Here is a 23,270-nt window from a genome sequence, read left to right on the forward strand (position 1 = left end):
CAAACGTACCCACAGAACACACACCTTTTTTACAAAGACTGACTTTTTGTTTTCATATTGGGATGCAAATGATTGATTCACAAGGTAGAAAGTCCTCACAGATAAATGGGATCAGATCCTCACCATTCATCCCCCAGTAAGGCATAGGTTACTTTTTAATCTACCTCATGATTTTTCTCAGAGGAATGCAAATCAAACCTCTTCCCATCACAAATATATTTGGAGATCTGATATGCATTCCTTTTCCTGCATTTCCATGTCTACCTCCCTGATGCAAGATCACATCACTTCAAATCTTCATTGCTACAAATGTGTCAATATAATTCCTCTCCCTTCTCCCAATCAGTCCTGTGACGTTCATTCCTACAAACTTTGTTTTTCTTTTTAAATTCATCCCCTCAAACATTTATCCTTTGAGTTACAAATAATCCAATTACCTTCTTTAGGTTACTTTAAAATATGCAGTTATTATTGACTCTATAGTCATCCTGTTATACTATCAAATAGTAGGTCTTATTCATTCTTTCTATTTTTTATACCCATTTACCATCCCTGTCTCTCCCCAACCCCCCACTTGTCCTTCCTAGCCTCTGATAACCATCCTTCTATTCTCTATGTTCATGAGTTTACTCGTTTTGATTTTTAGATCTCACAAATAAGTGGAGAACATGCAACGTTTGTCTTTCTGTACCTAGCATATTTCACTTAACATGATGATCTCCAATTCCATTCACCTTGTTGCAAATGACTGGATCTTACGGCTGAATAGTGATCCATTGTGTATGTGTACCACATTTTCTGTATCCATTCATCTGTTGCTGGATACTTAGGTTGCTTCCAAATCTTACTATTATAAACAGTGCTGCCACAAACATAGGAGTGAGTGCAGGTATCTCCCTGATACACTGATTTCCTTTCTTTTGGGTGTGTACCCAGCAGTGGGATTGCTAGATCACGTGGTAGCTGCATTTTTAGCTTTTTGAGGAGCCTCCAACTGTTCTCTATAATGGTTATAAAAAAATTTACATTACCACTAACAGTGTGCAAGGGTTCCCTTTTCTCCACATTCTTTATTATTTATTTTTATTTTTACTTTTTGTTTCCATAGGTTGTTGGGGAATGGGTAGTATTTTGTTATATGAATAAGTTATTTAGTGGTAATTTCTGAAATTTTGGTGCACCCATCACTACAGCAGATACACTGCATGCAATTTGTCGTCTTATCCCTCACCCTGCTCCCACCCATCCCTCCTCCCCAAGTCCTCAATGTCCATTGTATCATTCTTATGCCTTTGCATCCTCATCACTTAGCTCCCACTTATGAGTGAGAGCATATGCTGCCTGGTTTTCCATTCCTGAGTTACTTCACTGAGAATAATGGTCTCCAATTCCATCCAGGTTGCTGTGAATGCCATTATTTTGTTCCTTTTATATCATACTATTCAGCCATAAAATGTATATATATGTATGTGTGTGTGTGTGTGTGTGTGTGTGTATATATATATATATATATATATATATATATATATATATAAAATGGAATAAAAAGTGGCTTTATTAATCAATGAGTGGATAAATTCTGGTATATGTATGTGTATACACACACACACATACACACACACACACACACACACACACACACACACATATCTCTACTCATTGATTGATGGGCATTTGGGCTGTTCCATATTTTTGCAATTGCAAATTGTGCTGCTATAAACATGCATGCACAAGTGTCTTGTTCATATAATTACTTGTTTTCCTCTGGGTTGGTAGATACCCAGTAGTGGGATTGCTGGATCAAATGGTAGTTCTGTTCTTTTTCTCCACATTCTTCCCACCATTTGTTATTGCCCATCTTTCAGAATGTAAGCCATGCTAATTTGACTGAGACGATATCTTATTGTAGTTTTGATTTGCGTTTCTCTGATGATCAGTGTTCAAACTTTGTTTTCTTAAACTCAATTTCCATCATGTTGCTCCCCTGCTCCAGAACCTGCAAGTCCTCCCTATTACCATACAAAGGGAACTTCAAAGGGCAAATGATAGTATAGTACCTGTATAAGTCGGGGTTCTCCAGAGAAACAGAACAAATAGTGTGTGAAGGTGTGTGTGTGTGTATTAAAGAGAGAGAACAATGCTATACGTATATCTGAATTGAACTTAGCTTTCTTGTCCATAGTTCCTTAATCCTATCTGTTGAACTAAACTCAGTTTGAGTTCCAGTTTAGTGCTCAGTATTCTTCCTTTTTCTGTGAATTCCATCCACCTTTTGGAGGGTATGCAGCATATTGACATAAAGGGGAATGTGTTGTCTGGTTACTGGTTGTCCTCTGTCCATGCTGCTTCCACTGAAGTGGTTGTAATTGGTCTGAAATTGTCTGGTGCATTTCTCTTGCTGTATATACAAAACCAATTCACTGAGATCATTGTATTGCAGTAAAGCAAGAGTTTAATTAATGCAAGGCCAGCCATGTAGAAGAACTGGAGTTATTATTCAAATATCAAATATCAGTCTACTCAAAGGCTTGGAGGTTAGGGCTTTTTTTTTTTTTTTTTTCTTTTGACAGAGTCTTGCTCTGTTGCCAGGCTGGAGTGTAGTGGAGACGGGGTTTCACCACGTTGGCAAGGATGGTCTCAATATCCTGACCTCGTGATCTACCCACCTTGGCCTCCTGAAGTGCTGGGATTACAGGAGCCACCACACCTGGCCAATTAGGGGTTTTTAAAGGAACGTTTGAGCCAGGTGTGGTGGCTCACACCTGTAATCCCAGCACTTTGGGAGGCCAAGACAGGAAGATTGCTTGAGCCCAGGAGTTTGAGACCAGCCTAGGCAACATAGTGAGACCCTGTCTCTATAAAACATTTTTAAATCAGACAGGTGTGGTGGTGCACACCTGGAGTCCTTGTTTCTTAGGAGACTGAAGCAGGAGGATTGCTGGAGCTCAGAAGTTCGAGGCTGCAGTGAGCTCTGATGGTACCACTGCCCTCCAGCCTGGGCAACAGAGCAAGACCCTGTCTCTAAAAACAAACAAACAAACAAACAAACAGAAGCATAGTTTGGTGGGCAGGAGGCTAGGGAATAGGGAATGTTAGTTGGTTGGAGATAAAATCATAGGGGTGTGGAAATGCTCCCTACGCACTGAGTCAGCCTCTGGGTGAGGGCCACAGAACTGGTTGAGTCACAAGTTGTGGACTGAGGTGAAGTCCAAGTCAGTAGATTGTCAGTAGTGTAAAAGTCTGAAAAACACTTTTAAAAGGCCAATCTTAGGTGTTACAACGGTGATGTTATTTACAGGTGTAATTGGGGAAATTATAAATCTTGTGACCTCCAGAATAGTGAGTGGCTGGTTAATGTTTAATTATGCCTAAATCAGCATAATTTAGGCATATCTCATAATCTTAACCTTGTGCCCTTTTATTAGTTTTACAAAGGTGGCTTAGTTTAGGAAAAACTATTATTATTCTTGCTTTAAGTTTAAACTATAAAATAAATTCATCTCAAAGTTAGCTTGGCCTATAGCCAGGAATGACTAATGGACCACTTGAAGGTTAAAAGCAAGATGGGGCCAACTATATCAAATATTTTTTCAATGTCCTTTCAGGGGACATGGTTTCACCCATGACAATGGCTATGAAAGGACTTAAGCAGAAGATACTAATACAGAACAACAAAGACCTAAAATTGCCTTTGCACAAATTATGACCTGTGAATGTGACCTTATTTGGAAATAGTCTTTACAGAGGTATTGAGTTAAGAGGAGGTAATTAGGGTGGACCCCAATCCAGCATGACTGGGGTCCTTAGAAGAGGAAAATTTGGGAACAGACACAGGGAGAGCATCATGTGCTGACAGAGGCAGAGAACGGAGTGGTGTGCCTGCAAGCCAAGGAACTCTGAGGATCAAGCGCCACCAGCAGAAGCTAGGAAGAGGCAAAGAAGGATTCTCCCCCGCAAGTTTTGGAGGGAGTGCGGTGCAGAAAAGACCTTCATTTCAGACTTCCATCCTCCAGAGCTGTGAGACTATCCATTGCTGTTGTCTTGAGCCACTCTGTTTTTGGTGCTTTGTTATCACAGCCCTGTGAATAAAGCCTCCTGCAGGATTCTTCCAAATTTAGTCCTAGGCTTATATTCATTGAAATTTTTGCCATTCTGAAAGTCAAAAATTAATTTTAATAGTTAGCTCAACTTCTCTTTTTGCTTCGCAGTACTGCACATATCATCTCATGGTACTGGCCATCTGAATCTCTTCTGTGAACGGCATGTGCACCCCCATCAGCCATCTTATACAGAGGCACCATTTATTTCATGCTGATTTGCTAGAACTCTGTGTATATTAAAGACATTATGAATTGCATTTGAAAGATGGGACAGATAGAGGAATAGTTGTCTACATTGTAGAAAACCACATCAACTACAATATCTTGGTGGAAATTAGTGGGATCATAGCAGAGAGCGAGATGGGAACTGGATTTTCAGAAGCAGAGAGTTGGAAATTCGTGATGGAAAAAATTGGATGGGTAGGTTTGGTTCAGGTTAGAGAGTCACTGAATGCTGGGTTTGGAAGCTTGCTTTGAAAATAGATACATAAGGTCAAGCAATTTGCCTGAAGCCATATGGGGAGCTTTGGAAAGCCCTGAAAAGCAGGGAAACTTAAGTTTGTCAGAGTAGTTATTGAATTCTCAATTAATTTAAATGGTGAGGAATTGCTCACCTAAAGCCTTGAAGTGCCAGTGAATGCTCATAAGAAAATCCTGCCAATATCCTGCTTCTAACATACCAACCTTGGTGGCCTCCCGTCAGCCCTACACTTGATTCCCATAAGATACCCCAAAAGATAATTAAGTATGTTAATTAATTCCATTCATAACCTTCTGCACTAATCAGAAATACAGGCATCTCTTAATTCCCTAAAGCTGGAGGGATCTTCATCATGATATATCAATTTCCCCATGACCTTAAGAATAGGAATGTGATCAAAGATTTCATTCTATGATGAACAAATTTGGGGAAGGGGACTGTGATGGTTAATTTTTATTTTATTTTATTTTATTTGTTTTCTGAGACAGAGTCTCACCCCCTCACCCAGGCTGGAGCGCAGTGGCACGATCTTGGCTCACTGCAACCTCTGCCTCCCGGGTTCAAGCAATTCTCCTGCCTCAGCCTGCCAAATAGCTGGAATTACAGGTGCACACCACCACTCCTGGCTAATTTTTTATATCTTTAGTAGAGACGGGGTTTCACCATGCTGGCCAGGCTTGATCTTGAACTCCTGACCTGGTGATCCTCCTGCCTTGGCCTCCCAAAGTGCTGGGATTACAGGCGTGAACCACTGTGCCTAGCCTGTGATGGTTAATTTTATAGTCAACTTGGTTAGGTCCGTTTTTGGTCAAACTCCAGCCTGGTGTTGCTGTGAGAGTATATTTTAGATACAATTGACATTTAAGCCAGTAGACTTTGAGCAAAGTAGATGACCCTTCATAAGGTAGGTGAGCCCCTTCCAATCACTTGACCACCTTAAAAGAATAGACTCAGCCTCCCCCTCCTGACCCATGAGGAAGAAGGAATTCTGCTTCCAGGTGAGACTGCAACATCAATCCTTCCCTGGGAATTCTGCTTCCAGGTAAGACTGCAACATTAACCCTTCCCTGGGTTTCCTGCAGGGCCTGCCCTGAAGATTTTAAACTTGCCAGCCCACATAATTTCGTGAACCAATTCCTTAAAATATATATATATAGTTTCTTTTCTTTTCTTTTCTTTTTCTTTTTTGAGTCAGTCTTGCTCTGTCACCAGGCTGGAGTACAGTGGCACAATCTCAGCTCACTGCAACCTCCACCCTCTGGGTTAAAGTGATTTTCCTTCCTTGGCTTCCTGAGTAGCTGGGACTACAGGTGCCCACCACCACGCCCAGCTAATTTTTGTATTTTTAATAGAGACAGGGTTTCACCATGTTGGCCATGCTGGTCTTGAACTCTTGGCCTCATGTGATCTGCCTATCTTGACCTCCCAAAGTTCTGGGATTATAAGCATGAGCCACTGCGCCTGCAGTTTCAAACTGACTCATATTTTCAACCTGCTTTGATTATAAAAATCCATTGCTATTTAACAGCAGTCAAATGAATATGCAGCATTCTGAAAATAGGCAAGTTATTGACCAATACAATCAAGGCAGGTAATAGACTGAACCTTATGAAATTGCCAATATTTGGCCATTTAATCTATAAAAATGGGAATTTGATATGGATTCACCCATATGCATGGAACAAGGACTTGCTAACAAGATTTAATAGAATTGGAGACATAGATTGTGCTGTGTATTTTGGGAAAGTGCATGTGAAAAAGTCCAAACCTGTTCTGTATTCTCTTCAAGTTTCTTCTCTCAGCAGAGCCAGATAGAGGGTAGCAAGATTTTAGATTTGAATTTGGAGGAAAATAGACCGCTCAGGTAGGTTTAGGCCTAAGCCATGTGTCTAACTCAGGTTTTACTAGAGAACCCTTGTTGGAGATTATGGGCAAGTGGTAGCTATTCTTGTCCCAGCCACATGACTGATGTCAAGGTTCCCTTCAATGGACCCATGTTGCTTTTAAGACAAATTCACAGCTCCAGCTCTAATGGGTGGCAGATAAAACCAGCCTTCACTCTAGTCTCATGTCCCACCAGTCCCAACCCAACTGTGGTAGAGACAGTTGTTGGACAACTCAGATTAGTTGTTCTGGGAAAAGGCTCCCAGCCAGGGGCCACAATTCTCAGCACATCTAGATAGGAGCATGTAACTACCTCTGGCCAGTGAGATGTCAGTGGGACTCAGGTGTGACACTTTAGCACACAGGGGTCTAATACCATACTACCATACCCTCAGTCTGCTGGCTAAATACAACCAGAGTGACCTTGAAGCCACAAGACTAAATCAAACTATCTCGAAGAGTCACCATTAGAAGGAAAGCCACCCTAGAGTCTCTAGAGCCAAGAGTTCTGTGTTGGACCTGGACAAGTCAGACATAGACTGTTACTTTGTTAAGTCCCTGAGATTTGGGGTTATTTGTGATCGCAGCACAACACATCCCACCTTCGTACCTTTGCCCTTCAACATTAGAAATCACCATCTGTTCTTTCAACTTACCTAATTGTTTCACTTGGCTGGACCTTGCAAACTATTCTCTCTACCTAGAAGACCTTTTCCCTTGTCTATCTGACAAATTACCAACACTCAGATTAAGTGACACCTATTCAGAGTCATTCCCTGATTTCTCTAGGGTATTGGCTTCTTCCTCCTTTGTACCCTTGCTGTAGCTTGTACCATAGCCTCCCGTCAAATCGCGATGACACAGTTATCCTCTCAAAAGACTGTAAGTTCTTTAAATAAATGGAGGCACTAGGTTCTATTCTTTATTTCCAGATCACCTAAACTAGTGCCTGGTGTATGTGAGTTCTCCATGCATGGATTTTGGATCAGCCTCAGTAAATCGGGTGTGTGGGGTTCTTTGGTTTGCCCCTGACCCGGTTGATTGCAGTGTGGAGCTGACCTGAACTGATCGGACGGCCTGAATCACTGCAGGCGTGTCTCGTTGGAGCAGTCCTTCTCTTAAATCAGTAAAGCACTTCAAAGAAATGCCCAGAATAGGGGCTGGGTACAGTCGCTTGTGCCTGTAATCCCAGCACTTTGGAAGTTAGAGGCAGGTGGATTACCTGAGGTCAGGAGTTCGAGTCCAGCCTGGCCAAAATGGTGAAACCCCATCTCTACTAAAAATACAAAAATTAGCCAAGTATGGTGGTGGGCACCTGTAATCCCAGCTACTTGGGAGACTGAGGCAGGAGAATCTCCTCAACCTAGGAGGTGGAGGTTGCAGTGAGCCGAGATCCCACCACTGCACTCCAGCCTGAGCAACAGAGTGAGACTCTGTCTCAAAAAAGAAAAAAAAGAAAAAGAAAAAGTAAAGAAGTGGGTCCTTAGAATGTCTCTTTTGCTATTAACTGAAGATTATAGGAAAATAACGCTTTCTCATTTGCAGAATGTGTCTTTTTAATGGCTGCAGATCACATTTAATATGTGCTTTGCTTGCAAGACTTTGGAAATTTGGATCTCTCCCAGTGTTCTGCCCAGATGCTTTCTAGAATTCCTTTGCTGCTTTGCAAAATTTCGATTCTTTTTTTTTTTTTTGGAAGGAACAATAGGGAATTAAAAAAAATCAAATTAAAATGAAATGAAAAGTGCCTTTCACAGGAATGTTTTATTGTCTCTGCCTGAATTTCTAACATAGCTTATGAGGTAAAAACACTGCTTTAGTAAAAATGGAATACTCTTGGTAACATGAAATCCCATCCCTCGTCCTTCAGATCCCCTGGAGGAGAAGTTCCTCAATTTTTGGGATCAGAGACGACAGCCGTGGTGGAGTAGGAGTAGGGGCTTAGCAGGGCGGCGACGATGTAGTGGCGGGGGCCGGACTCGTTGGCGGCGAATACCACCTGTGAGAGAAGACAGACAGGATCCGTTTCCACCAGAGCCCAAAAAACGTGACAGAAGACACACATGACTGGCCCCCAGAAGTCCTCTGCCAAATTAATTAATTTCATTATTTTTTTGGAACAGTTTGAACAGAAGGCAAAAGCTCGGATAGGCTGGCAAGCTAAGCCTTTGGAAGCATGTGCAGTCCTTAGAGCAGGAGTTCTTCTCGACCGCCTCTAAAATTAGGTCTTGTTTTGCAAATTCACACCAAAAGTCAGGGTGGCCCTCGCTTGACCTAGGGAAATCCCGGAGACCCTAAAGGCTGTGTGTATTTGATTGGGTTTAGAAAAAAAGGTGGAGAGAATGCAAAAATGTGTTCATTGAAGAGCCGCTGCAGCAGTGGCTGCCAAGCACAGATTTAGAGACTTAGCATTGGAAACATCCTTCCCATTTTACAGATGAGCAAACCAGACTTGAATTACGGTGTCACCCCAGCCTACATACTGACAGAACCACAGGAGGAAGGTAAGTCTTCTGTTTCTAAGCTCAGAGATTCCCCTACCCCACTATTCTTTGCATTTCCTAACACGAAGACAAAGAATAATATTTTTATGTATAGCAAGCAATGAAATACGAAGTAAAAGCATTACAGGTCCCTATTTACAATGCAGGCAGAATGTGGAAGATCATGGTGGAATTTTGAAATCTATATGCATGCACTAGAGCTCATTTAAGCTTTCTAAATGGGCAAATTGTGGATGAAAATGCTGTTCCAGTTAATCACACAGTTCCGTCAAATTCAGTAGCGTATCTGCGACTCAGGTGCTGGCACAGCCTTGGTTTTCAGAGTGAGGCAAGTTGGGATAAATTGAGGTTAGGAAAGAGGTAGAAGACAGTAAAGATGTGTTTAATTTGATTTATTTTGTATACAGGCCTTGGATTGAGGTTTGGGCATATGCTGCATAAATGCATTTTGTTCCAAATACGGGAAAAAGAAACCCAGATTACTTAGGGATAGGAGGAAAAAAGGATCTGAGTGAATGTACCAAAAACAAAAATAATACTGGGGCAAGAGGAAGTGAGAATCACCTAAGAGTCTCTCTGAAGAAGAAAGTGCTCCCCTTAGCCAACTCCCTAGAATCAACCAATGAAAATGTCTTTTGTTTTATGGTGACATTGACCTTCAGCCCACTTGATTCTTTTTAAAAATTGTAAGAGGCATAATCTGTGATCAAAAATCCATGAAGTAGCCAGGTGTGGTGGCTCATGCCTGTACTCCCAGCACTTTGGATGGCTGAGGCGTGTGGATCACCTGCGGTCAGGAGTTCGAGACTAGCCTGGTCAACATGGCAAAACTCTGTCTCAATTAAAAATACAAAAACTATCCGGGCATAGTGATGCATGTCTGTAATCCCAGCTACTCAGGAGGCTGAGGCAGGAGAATTGCTTGAACCTGGGAGGTAGAGTTTGCAGTGAGCTGAGATTGCATTGCTGCATTCTAGCCTGGGTGACAGAGCGAAACTCCATCTCAAAAAAAAGAAAAAAAATCCCTGAAGTGAAGAGGCCTAAGAGCTCCAAATAAAAGTTTCCAATTTCCCTTGGTAAATCTAATATGACCACCTGGCTCGCTGGCCAAGGTAGACGTGAACAGTTCCGAAGGAGGCATTTATCAGAAGAAGCTGCACGAAACCTACCATGCACCAGTGATAAAGTGAGGCGCTGGGCTTCGTCTCTCTCTACTTGCTCTCTCTTGATCTCCATATTTATTCAGGCCTCCAGCTGGGCTGACAGTCCTGCCTAATCTGTCTTACATCAGTCCTTTTCCCTCCATTCCAAGGGTAGGGATGCATTTTCATTTCCAAATCTCCAGCATCTAGCAGAGTGCTCCACACATAGAATGCTTTTATTATTTTTTTTATTTTTTAATGTTTCTTGAATGAATACTGCAAGAGTGAATAGCAGACAAGGAAGCTAAGATCTAATGAAAGAACAACAGGTGGGCAGTATGGCAATGAACCTTTTTAGATGGTCCCATCAGGTCCCTAAGACCCAGGTCTTAGGTAGGCAACGGTCTCAAGGAGGGAGATCCACTACTCAAGGGTAGGGGCTGAGACTCCAGGGCGATGTCTTGTGCTGGGCACTACTGAAACGCTGCTCCTGCCCTGACTGGGCTCTGTGTTTTGCTGCCTGACTGAGCGGTAATAAGGACATGCTTCTTGGTAGATGGAGTCTTCCTTGGTGACTTGTGGGCCCCAGAAGTCAAACAAGCCCCTGCCATTTCCCCGGTGACATTGCCTAATAAGGGAACCATTTTATATCAATTGAAAGTCTCATCCATGACTAAGCCACAGAGAATAGTTCCCTTTCATGCCGAGCTATTTTTGATGGAATTCGTTGATCTTTCACTCTGACCAACATGTCTGGATTCTATTTACATGACAGCCATCTGTTTCAAATGATTTAAGAAATTAAGACAAGGAGGAGGCAGGGGGACTGGGCCCATGTATAACTGTTTGACGATCCTTACCATAGCCAGGGGAACGGAGCACGTGACACATGTGGCTTTTCTTTCTTTAAGCTTGGCTTTTCACAGGGGAAAAAGTTTCCTGAGGCACAATGTGAGACGTAGCAGAACTGAGGCCAAACCCAGCCTGGGTCTTATTTGTAAACATTTCTACTCCTGCATTTCCTAGCCTTGTGACCTTTGACAAATTATCTGACCTTGTGGTGTCTCATTTTCTTCGTCTGTAAGATGGGGATAATAGGACTGACTTTAGTGGCCTGTTCCTGAGGATTAAGTAGGTTAAATATAGAAAACACTTATAATCGTGTCTGCCACATGGTGTATGCTGGCTAAATGCTATCTATTGTGTTGCCATTATTGCTTTGATTTTATTGTCTCTGTATGTATGTGTTCCAAGAATCACTTATCCAAACCTCCAAGGAGCCAGATGTGTTTTGAAATAAAGAACGTTTTAGGTGTTAGGGAAATAAAGTGGTGCATCTCTTGTTTCATAACACTCTACGTAGGGTCTGGAGGGCTGCTTCATAAACATATTATTTCGTCGGCAAATACATCAATATTCGTATCAAGTGGAATGAATAGGCTATGAAGAGTGTCATGTAAGTTCAGGTCATGTTACTAAATGGGTTTTCACAAAGTCAAAAAGAAATTTGCTTCTCAGAGTGTTGTAAATTTCTTCTTGTATAAGAGATAAGGGAACCTTTGCTCATTCATCACCTTCTTTAGGACATTTCTGTAATACACTAAGTAAAACTGCATTTCCTGGGACACCAAAGCCAAAAACCAAAACCAAAACCAAAACAGCCCTCAAAGGTCTGTGTACTCACATCTGCGTGCTCATGGAATGAGGCAATGCCAAGGTTATGCCAGTAAGATTTGCTGTCTATTTCCACTTTATATATCCCTTTCACAAATTTCTCCTCAGTTGTGAGCCCATGCAGCTCTCCAGACTCACTGGTTTTCCTAGAAGATGTGAAATTCTGGGTTAAGTTAGGCATGGAGGAAACAAATGGCATGGCAAAGTGATACCACACACACACACACACACACACACACAAACATGTTATATACATTTCCCTTCAACTAAGTCAGAAATGGGGAAAATTCATAACTGTCTGAAATTAAATAGCAAAAAGTTTGCAGAAACTTTTTGAAAAGCTCACTGTAGATTTTTTCCTTTGATAAGAAGAGAATGTAGGGATATATATATATATATATATATATATATATATACATATTTTTTTTTTTGAGACAGAGTTTTACTCTTGTCATCCAAGCCAGAGTGCAATGGCACAATCTCAGTTCACTGCAACCTCTGCTTCTAGGGATTCTTTAGCTTCAGGCTCCCAAGTAGCTGGGATTACAGACACCTGGCACCATGCCTGGTGAATTTTTGTATTTTTTCTAGAGATGTGGTTTCACCATGTTGGCCAGGCTGGGTTTTGAACTCTTGACCTCAGGTGATATGCCCACTCGGCCTCCTGAAGTACTGGGATTACAGGCAGGAGCCGCCGCACCCAGCCAAGTATAATGCTTACTTAAGAAAGAGTTCTTGTGATTCAAGACTGATGATTGGATAGGATGTTGTGACCATCCCCGGAAGTGGCTACAACTGTTCTAACTCTGCACTTCTCACGACAGCAAGGACTCATCCTTTCCCTTGTGGTGTGACAATACCTTTCAGAGTATCTGCACACCACCAGGGAGTATCATTTGCACACACAGTGGAAAATCTAAAGTAGGAAAAAGAGCCTGTATCTGACTCTTTTCCCTTTTATAAATTTAACCTCTCTGATAACTCTTTGCCAGCAACAAACACTAGGCAACTTCCATTTCCATGTAAGTACCAGCTCCATAGTTTAATGCTGGAAATTGCTTCCCATTAGACGGCAACAGCTAAGACAGATAAAAATAGAAGTTGTCTTTACTGACTCTAATCGTGCCCCTCCTCCTTTCCCTTTCTTCTTTTCACTTCCTTTTTTTTTTTTTTTTTTTTGGTCCTGGCAAAAGGAAAAAGATTCACAAGAACATTTAAATATTTTTGGTGTCCATTCTCTCTCTACCAAAGAATAGTCCCGTAACCACTTTTCATATTATGCTTGGCATTTTACATAAACATAAATGAATTACCAAATAAAAAGTTAGTTAAAACCAGACCAAAGAAAATGATCTTCCCAATAATCGTTGAAGAATCATGTGGTTCTTGGGGTTCAATTAAAATGCAACAGAAATTCTTCTCCAAGGAGACGTAAATACATAGCAGTTCCTCTTCTGCTGGGTGCTAAGGGTCTCCTGATTGCTCTGTCTTTCAGTCCTTTGCTTAGGTTTATTAATATGTATTTTCCTTGAAGCTTTGCTAGTGCAGGTAAAAAAAACTCCATGAAAATTGTGAACTGCCTAACAACAAAGGTGAGCAGTCTCTCTTGCACATGATGTTGGGTGATTGTGGGATGAGTCTGGGGCTGTACTTTGCCTCACGGATCTATCTCTTCTGTCTTTTTTTTTTTAACTGAGCTTGTCAGCCCCCCACCTTGCACACAGTAGGTGCCCCAAAGTGTTCATTAGGCAAAAGCCCTGGCTTCTGGGTGATCCAAATTACTATAGACAGATGCCCAGTAAACAATGTTCCTGAATTCTGTTCCTGCCATTAATGAGTTAATACACATTGTACCTCTTTCCTAAAAGTCTAAGACAAGGACTCTCATCTTTGGTGTTACCCAGAGACACCAGGGAATCTGTGAAACTCCTAAAATTGCATACATGGTTTTGTATGGGTGTGTATCTGTGCATTTCTTCTGGGCATAGAGTCTTTAGCTTTCATCACCTATGTAAAGTGATCGGTGACCCAGAAGGGTTGCAAGCCCCAGCTAGAGGAGAGGCTTTCTGACTCCTTCTTTTCCAGGCTGTCTGCCCCTAAATGATGCTCAGGTTCCTGGTCACTTCCTAGCTAAGCAAAACAAAAAGAGGGCATCCTTCAGAGGGTATACTTGATCTCTGCCCACGTTTTTTAATCTACTTGTAAATTCTTTAGCAGAGGATGTGGGCCTCTCTCTACCAAGTGAGGGGAGAATGGGACAATAAAACCAAGTCCCATAGAGGGGTTCTTTGGCAACTTACCCAAGGGCAAATGGCTCCCAGGTCTCATCAGCAGCCTTTTTGAACACACTCACAGCCACATTGATGGCAGGACGGCCTTGGACCGCATCTAGAACTTTGACCATCAGCGGACAGCTGTATCCCTGGGTGTAGAGAAGACAAGTGAGAAGGTAACAAAATTGATCAGAGTGGAAGGATTTATGGTTTATGGTATTAGAAATCTGGAACAAAGCAAGAATTACACACTGATCCCATTATCAGGAACATAAGTGTTGACAGTTAATAAGCTTCCCTACTCAGTATAACACAGACATAATTATTTCCAAAGCAAGAATGGTTTCTGCCTCCAGATATGCCGCTATCAACCAGGGATGTGTATAATGAATTTTAAGGGAGAAAATTGATCCCCTGAGAATAGCTGCTTTGTTAAGCCTCTCCATTTGAGTGGAATTACTGAAAAGGTGTAATGTACCATACACAGGACCCAAGAGTTTTCCCTGAGATTATTTTAGTTGTTGCTATAGTCACTCCCTCTTACCGGTTGTTATAAAATCATGTCAGTCTACATCCTAACCCATTTTTTAGTATTAATTAATTCTTCTAGAGGATTTAAGAATTAGACAGAGATCTAGAATATTGCTCACCAGCCTTTTAAAGATTAATCAATAAATACATTTTGACTAGCTATAGGGCCAGAATATAATTTCATGCGGTTTGCCCCCCAAATACATTTGATAAAGGGATGCTTTTTTGAAAATTCAGTATTAACTTCCTTAATATCACATCTTTATTTCTATCATCTATCTGAGGAAATTGAGGTACGAGACATTGCAAACCCAATGCACCAAAGCTATGAGGCAGAATGTCCAGAATTCAAGTCCCAGCTCAGTAAGTTCAGCGGAGCTTCATTCTTTTTGAAGTTTGAATCAATGATATTTAAAACAGATGCTGAGTACCCTTGCCCTAGTAATAAAAGCTGGTTGGCAAAGGCAGAAGGAGCCACTTCTGCTTCATGTAATCTGTTTCCTAAATGTAGAAACAGGATGTCACAGAAACAAACACTCACCGTATGGCCAGCCTCAGACACAAATACCAGTCCAGCGAGGCAGAGGAGGAGCAGATGATGAGAAGCCATCCTGCCAAGAATGAGTAGAGTTCTGTGATGGCTGCTTCTAGCTTGGGACTTTTATACCCACTTCTCCTGAGCTAGGCTGCTTATCCCTGCCAATCTGACTCCAAACCTGCTGATTCCGATTATTGACTTAGTCAACAAAGAGAGAATAAGTAACCCATACAAATATGAACCTTGTCTGGAGAGATTAGAGCACTGGGACATAAGCTCTATGAAATATTCTTAATAGGTCATTTGACCAGTTAGATCACCAAAACAAAACAATAAAAACAAAACAAAAATAGTCTTCTCCCTGTGTGGCTGAATGCACTAACATTCTTGGGGTATTTTTTTTTTTCCCTCTCTTACATATTTCTATGCATGTTTTCCATTTTTACATTTTTGTCTTTCATTTTTGATGCAAGATTTTAGACAGATGAAAGTTGTAATAATGTATTTCATGTTGAATGACATTTGGCTGCACAGGCATAAGAAAATGTTTGCTCTTGATGGATTCATGGGTCAACAAGGAAAAGCCCTTGGCAGTGCTCACATTTTTAAAAGTCTACATTTTAGCCAAACTGCCATTTGGAAGCTTTGCTTAGTTAGCCATTTCTCCATAATGTGCACGCGCATGTGTGTGTGTGTGTGTGTGTGTGTGTGTGTGCGTGCGTGTGTGTTCTGACCAGATAAGGTCCACCTCAATCTAAGACAGACTGGCATCTTCCTCCCTTCCCTCCCTCCCCTCCCTTCCTCCTTCCCTTCCTTCTTTTCTTCCTTCCTTCTTTTTTTTGACAGGCTCTCACTTTGACACCCTGGCTGGAGTGCAATGACATGATCACAGCTTACTTCAGCCTTGACCTCCTGGGCTTAGGTCATCCTCCAACCTCAGCCTCTTAGCCTCTTCCCCAGGCTGGTCTTGAACTCCTGGACTCAAGAGATTCACTCACTTGGCCTTCCAAAGTGCTGGAATTACAGGTGTGGGCCACTGAGCTGGGCCAGAATGACATATTTCAATCTGGCATCGATGACCCTAAATACAGAGAACTAAATCTTCTTGACTGTCTCTCCTGCTTTGGGCATGCAGGAACAAGGCTGCCAGCTGGTTTTTGACAGAACCAAACTTGCTGGAAGAAAGTAGAGATGACTGAGAGAACCAGAAGCCACGATTGACAACAGATTCTTTTCCTCCTGGCCAGCTTATTAATACATTAAGTCCAGAAATTATGATGATTTGATGACTCATTAATCAAGTACAAAATCCTCTGTGTGTGTGTGTGTGTGTGTGTGTGTGTGTGTGTGTGCGCATTAGCATGCATGGCTTTGTTCGTGGATAAATTAAGACAGGTTTTTGTCCTTATAAGACAAATATGTAGAAGATATAGAGAAGACAAATATGTAGAAGATATAGAGAAGACAAATATTTTGGACAGATATGTGTCAAGAGTGAGTCCAGTTTGGAGCAGTAAGAGTTGAGGGAACATTTCCATAACTGATAGAGTCAGATTAGAAAAAATTCAGCAAGAAATCGTGAAGCACAGGGACTTTCAGGGAGTAGTGGAAGGGACAGAAAGGCCTTTTAGGGACATGGGAATGTGCAGGAGAGCACTCCGGGAGGTGGGTTGACCTCTCACAGCAATGAGCAAAGCTAGTTGAGAATCTTTGACCCTTAGAGTTTGACTAGGAAGCAGCAGCAGAAAGACGTTTGAATTTGGAATTGGATGACCCGCGTCATCTGATCTCAGTTCTGCTGCCCCATTTCCAGGATGACCTTCTATGAGTTATTTACTATCTCAGCTACTTGGCGAACTCATTTGTAAAACAGAAATCCTACTTTTCTACTTCAAAGGCCTGTTCTAATAACCTTTAATGTGAGATGATGTACAAGTGTTTTGTAAACTGTAAACTACTATCTTGGTGTAAAAGCAAAGCTAATAGAATTTGGTTCAACATCTATGCCTCAGGAGAAAATCCTTTCTCAAATAACATCTCTCAGTATTGTCATCCAGTATCCTCTTGGTAATTTCCTATTGTTCAGAACCTGAAGAGAGAACCTTTTCTCTGGCTATGAATCATAAATATTTGGAAGTTCTTTTATAACTCAAGTGAAATCTACTGTGCATGCATTTTAGCATGGTACTCTGTTGAAACTCAGAATCATCTCTTGTAGACCCAGTGACCTGGCAACCCTGGGCTGCCATTAGCCCATAGATATGTTATTTGAGCTGCACAGTGTCTCTTTCAACATTTTGTAATAGTTGCTAAAATTAAAAATGGAGACATGTTGCATAACAATTTGGATTTCTGGCTTCTCTTAAGAAACCAAAAATGACGGCAGTGTTAGGCCCACATTCACACATGACAGCCATCATCAGAAGGTCACTGTCAGGCACCACGACTCCCGAGGCCTCTGCCAATGCCGAGGCTAGGTGGATTCTCTGGTGGCATACCATGCTTGAGCTTTTTTCTTTTCTTACACATGGCTCGTTTCTCTCATCTGTGTTTCTGCCCAGCTTTTTGAAAATTTGAGTTTGTGATTGCTGGTCTTCCAACCACCAGGTAAATAGTTATTTTCTTTTTGCCAGACATTCCTGCTTCTGTGAATGAATCTTGTTTAGACATAGTTTCTAAGGTCCTTAGCATCCTGAACTTCCTTCTTTGACATACTCCCATTGGTCAAAGTTTCTCTTCAAATGTGATGCTCTGAACAAGACACCGTCCCTGGAGTAGATCAGGCCAACCCATTGGATGTTGAGGCTGTTGCCTCCCTTGGCAAAGGCACTTTAGTGTAAATGTTGTACCCAGAATCCATCTGTAACTGTAGTAACTGTGACCCTCCTTTCATTGTAACACTACCCACTGTGATCTGTTGGTCACAATAACCTAAAATAATACATATTATCTGTCATCCTATGCCTTGATCATTTATGAATTTTCTGACTCTGCACCAAGAAACGCTGCACGGAGGTAAAACTGTCTCGCTGGCCACAAGAGACGCGCTGGCGACCCGTGGGGCTCCTCTGCTGGGAATCTCCTGGTGCATGAGCAACAAAAATTCATCTGAAAGTGTGATGTCCTCTCGTTCTCTGTGCTTTCACTGGGAGCTACAATCCCGAGCTGCTAGTGATCAGCCATCTTGGATCTCTCTCCGATCATTTATGAATTTTAACCCAAATATGGGAACCTGAGTTTGTATCTGATAGAGCTCATCCTTTAGTTTCAGCCCCCCACTTGATCCTTGATACAGTTATGCTCTGTGCCCCCACCCTAATCTCATTTTAAATTGTAATCCCCGTAATCCCCACATGTCAAGGGAGAGACCAGGTGGAGGTAATTGAAGTGTGGGTTCTTGTGATAGTAAGTGAGTGGATCTGATGGTTTTACAGGGGCCTTTCTCCCTTTGCTCAGTAGCTCTTCTTCCTGCCGTCTTGTGAGGAATGTGCTTTGCTTTCCCTTTGCTTTCTACCATGATTGTAAGTTTCCTGAGGCCTCCCTAGTTATGCTAGTTATGCTGAACTGTGATTCGATTAAACCTCTTTCCTTTATAAATTTCCCAGTCTCAGGTAGTTCTTTATAGCAGTATGAAAATGGACTAATACAATGCTATTTACATCATTTAATAGTTGTTCTGTGAATTCCTGTCTTAGAACACTTTCCAGGCCATGCCCTTGGTCACTTTGACTTGCTTTCTTTCTGAACTGTCATTGAGCTGGAAATCCTTAATGAAATTTGCATTTAAACAAGACAAGGAAGTGGGGAAAAAGTAAGGCAATTCAGGATACAGAGAAGACCCTAACTTTCATTGGAAATCATAGATAAAGCTTAAAGAGATAAAGATTATTTTTTAGTATAAAAAGACGAGAGGTTCAAAAAATAGAATCAGATCTACTATTTGAGTGACTATACAACAGAGTGACTATAATGAATGATTGTATATTTTAAAATAAAGAGTATAATTGGATTGTTTGTGACTCAAAAGATAAATGCTTGAGGAGATGGATACCCCATTTTCCATGTTGTGCTAATTCCACATTGCATGCCTGTATCAAAACACTGCATGTACCTCGTAAATATATACAACTATGTATTCACAAAAAATTAAAATTAAAAAGATAAAAAAAGAGAAAATTTTGGTAGAGACTTAAAGATGCAATGTGGGTAGTCCGGAGTCAAAGTGAGAGCTCTGAGATAAGCAGCTTGCAGTGTTTTAGGTGAGAGAAGACTAAGTCTAAAGCATGAAGGAAAAAGCAAAAAATGGACAGGGAGTGCATTATTTGTTAAAGGAATGGTTGTATGGAACCCGTGGCAATGACAAATACAAGAAAAATCCAATGTTTTTTGCCTAAGAAGCAATTTATGATGAGAGAGAGTTATAGGATTAAACATACACTCTCAAAGATAAGAAGGTCTTTCTTTCCTGTGTTTATTTGAGTTTGTGAAAGCTCTTTTTGGAGGTTGATTACATAGGATCTGTGAAGAGGAATGAATTAGGGTCAATAATCACCACATTCCTGGAGACCGAAGTGGTTGCTGAAGATACTGTGTATTTGGGCACAATCAGTAGCTATGAAGATCCAATGTCATAAAACAAAAGAAGCACCAGTGAAGCATTTCAGCTGCAAGTTTATGTCTTCTTAGCCACGTACTTTTCCGTCTCAATCTGACTGTGGGGCTACAGCCTAGATGTGTAATTGAGGTGAAAAAGACCAATTTGATGACATTTCTCTTTCTCCTACAGAATATGCTGTGATTAATGAACATGTTGCCTGGCTCTTAGTTGAGGGTTCTTCTACCCTTTTCCTTGTAATGGACAGTTTTATCTATGAAAATTTTTGATATTATAGATAAACTCTTCCTTCTTGGTTTATTTTCTGATGGTGCATGTCAGTTGCTAGGCAGTAATCTGTTGATACTGAAATGCCCACTCATATTAATGTGGCTAAGCTGATTAGCCAGAGTGGGGCATAGGCTGGCTGAGTGCTGAGACTGGGCCTCATGGTGAGGTTTAGGGGAGAGTGGAAATGATGGTATTTGGGGGCCCTGGATCTTTGCAGATTGAAGAATTCAATTTTGTTAGCTCTCCTTGAGGTGAATAAGCCTTGGGGGTTTGATTAATGGTAAGCAAATCATAAAAGATTCATTTTAAGACTATAATACCAATTTAATTAACAGTCAGATGGTTGCTAGGTAAGAAAGAAACTGAAGTAAAGGGCCCTGGCTAATTTTTTTGCGAGTATTTCATCTGGACTGTGGGAGAGCCTAGGAAAGCTGTCCGGCTTCTCTGTAGCACATAATTTTCTTGTGCTTGGAATGCTTGTGTCTGCCTTATCTGGCATGCCTCTCCTCAGCCACGGTTGGATAAACACAGAAAAAGCCTTTCTCTTATCTTCCCTCTTCTTCCCTTGTCCATGTGGATAACCATCCAAGTAAAGGCAAACATTATCTAGGATGTATTAATTAGACCATGTTTTATTTTTTGTTAATTGTAGTTTGAGTTTCTTGGTTGAATTTTGGGAGCCAACCTAGTTAGGGACAACCATCAAGAACTCCCTTGTGTAAGAATCTTGCACAACTCTCAGCCTGCATCCTGCCACGCCCCATATTTGGCAACTGTATAACCAGGAGTGGCAACTTCAGTCCCAGCCATGGCTTGAGAACATACCCTGTCTCTATCTGGGGGATTTTGCTATGTATCAGTAGCTCTGATGATCCCGTCAAGACACCCATACCTTGGTCCACGTTCATATCCGTCTTAGTGATCACACATGTGTTAGAAGATTGTATCCACAAACAATTATTAGACACAGAGTTTTGGCTTCTAGAGCTACTCAAAGCTCACCCACCCCTATCTATGGGACAGATATGCAGACGAGAGAAAGTTTAAAATGTTAAGGTATTTTTAAAAGAATCTAGTTGGTAGATTTTCTTAGGGCTACTTTTTATTTTCCCAGCCACAGCTCTCATGCAGCTGGTGTGGCAAAACAGGCCACTTAGGTGGCCTCTCTGGCCATGATCTGTGAAGGAAGGAGGTGGGGTGTGGCCTTCTGGATACGTGATATGAAATAGACAATTTTCTTCTCCAAACACATCCCTTTGATGCTTAATAACTTATCCCCATTTACCAAGAGACTGCATTGGGGTATGAGTCAATAGCACCAGTCAGAATTAAAGAGGATTTCTTTGGTTGACTTTATGTCTATACTTACATATCCCTTAGATCAGCTGCACTGATTCTGTGGCCATAATCCAGTGTACATGGTTCAGGATATAGATTTTGGCTACTTCTCTCTTCTTTCAACCTTGGAACTGAGAGAGATATTTTGAATTCAGCAACTAATTTAAAAGAAGCAGCTATTAAGCATCTTCCTAATGTGAGCCAATGTGTTAGTCATCACTATGGGAGCTATCAAGAGGCACGTGCCTTCAAGTGGCTTATAATTTAATTATTAAGAAAAAATATATATGAAAGAATGCTCAACATCACTGATCATTAGAGAAATGCAAATCAAAACTACACTGAAATATCATCTCACACTAGTCAGAATAGCTACTTTTAAAAAGTCAAAAACAACAGATGCTGGTGAGGTTGTGGAGAAAAAGGAACCCTTTTGTACTGCTGGTGGAAGTGTAAATTAGTTTAACCACTGTGGAAGACAGTGTGGCGACTCCTCAAAGACCTAGAGGCAGAAATACCATTTGACCCAGCAACCTCGTTACTGGGTATATACTCAACAGAATTTAAATCATTCTCTTATAAATACACATGCACATGTATGTTCATTGAAGCACTATTTACAATAGCAAAGACATGGAATCAACCCAAGTGCCCATATCAATGATAGACTGGATAAAGAAAACATGGGACATACACAACATGGAATACTATGCAGAAATGAATGGGAATGAGACCATGTCCTTTGCAGGGACATGGATGGAGTTGGAAGCCATTAGCCTCAGCAAACTAATGCAGGAAGAGAGAACCAAACACCACATGTTCTCACTTATAAGTGGGGGGAACAACACACACTGGGGCCTGCTGGAGGAGGGGCAAGTTGGGGAGGGGGAGCATCAGAAAGAATAGCTAATGGACACTGGGCTTAATACTTAGGTGATGGAAGGATCTGTGCAGCAAACCACCATGGCACATATTTACCTGTGTAACAAAACTGCACATCCTGCACATGTATCCCTGAACTTAAAATAAAAGTTGAAGAAGAAGGAAAAATATATATATATTTGCCCAGTTAACAGAAAACAGTTGATGAGGTAGATGATATTTCAGAGAGGGAGGAAGTGACTTTGGGATCATGGAAAGCTTCTGTGAGGAGGTGAGATTGAAGCTTGATCATCAAGGAGAAATACAATCCACTCAGGAAAAAGAGAACAGTGTGTGTAATTCCTCTTCCATACAAGTGGGAACGCATTTGAGAGCCTCAAGTTGATGGGGATGGAAGAAGAAATTAATAGCATGAGTGCTGTGGAACCAGGAATGGAGGAAAATCCAGAACCTAGGAGTACTACCAAGCATAGAATCTGACGAAGCATCAGTGTTAAAGGGCTAGGCAGAGTGGGTTAGACCAGGCGTGAGGCAGTGGGACAGTCATGGAGGCAATGAAGCAAGCAGGTCCGGAGACGTAGGAGCAGTTCTAGAGCCTGGGATCTGATGGAGTCTGGACCACAGAGACATCTGAATATTCTGCTTCGTCAGTTTTCCACATGCATAGAAATAATTTTTATATAGATAAAATTATATGTTATATATACACACATATTTATTTTAAGTGTGTTTGTGTGTGTGTGTGTGTGTGTGTGTGTGTGTGTGTGTGTGTATCAGCATTTTGGGATAAATGGAAGAGACTGCTCCATTTGGAGATAATGAGCCCAGGGAATCCAGCTGCCCCAGGCCTCACTTGGCAACTCCAAGGGCAGAAGAGACCACTTGTTACACCTGATTCAGGAGTTTCAGCGTAATACACTGAGGTCTAGTTAACAGTGTTTGGCTATGATATTTGTTATTGCCATCATAGATGTTATTGGACTCTTGGTGCCTCTTCAGAGAAGGAGGATAAGGGAGCATCTCTGAGCACTGAGTTTA

The 23,270-nt window shown here is 41.4% G+C and overlaps 1 protein-coding gene across 2 annotated transcripts; it reads right to left on the bottom strand.

The window, feature by feature from the left end:
- Positions 1-8,210: 8,210 nt before the first annotated feature.
- TTR (transthyretin) lies at positions 8,211-15,238 on the bottom strand. 2 transcript variants are annotated; one of them, XM_010335466.2, is made up of 4 exons: positions 15,131-15,238; positions 14,086-14,207; positions 11,796-11,931; positions 8,211-8,464 (listed from the first exon to the last, which is right to left on the bottom strand). In XM_010335466.2, the coding sequence occupies exons 1-4, from the start codon at positions 15,197-15,199 to the stop codon at positions 8,357-8,359; spliced, it is 435 nt and encodes a 144-aa protein (XP_010333768.1). In that variant the 5' UTR covers positions 15,200-15,238; the 3' UTR covers positions 8,211-8,356. The 2 variants fall into 2 exon arrangements, with proteins under 2 accessions (XP_010333768.1, XP_010333769.1); XM_010335467.3 differs by lacking the exon at positions 8,211-8,464 and adding an exon at positions 8,488-10,739.
- Between the last annotated feature and the right edge of the window lie 8,032 nt (positions 15,239-23,270).

The sequence above is a fragment of the Saimiri boliviensis genome, chromosome 13 (assembly GCF_048565385.1).
Source record: "Saimiri boliviensis isolate mSaiBol1 chromosome 13, mSaiBol1.pri, whole genome shotgun sequence".
In the NCBI taxonomy this organism is placed as follows: domain Eukaryota; kingdom Metazoa; phylum Chordata; class Mammalia; order Primates; family Cebidae; genus Saimiri; species Saimiri boliviensis.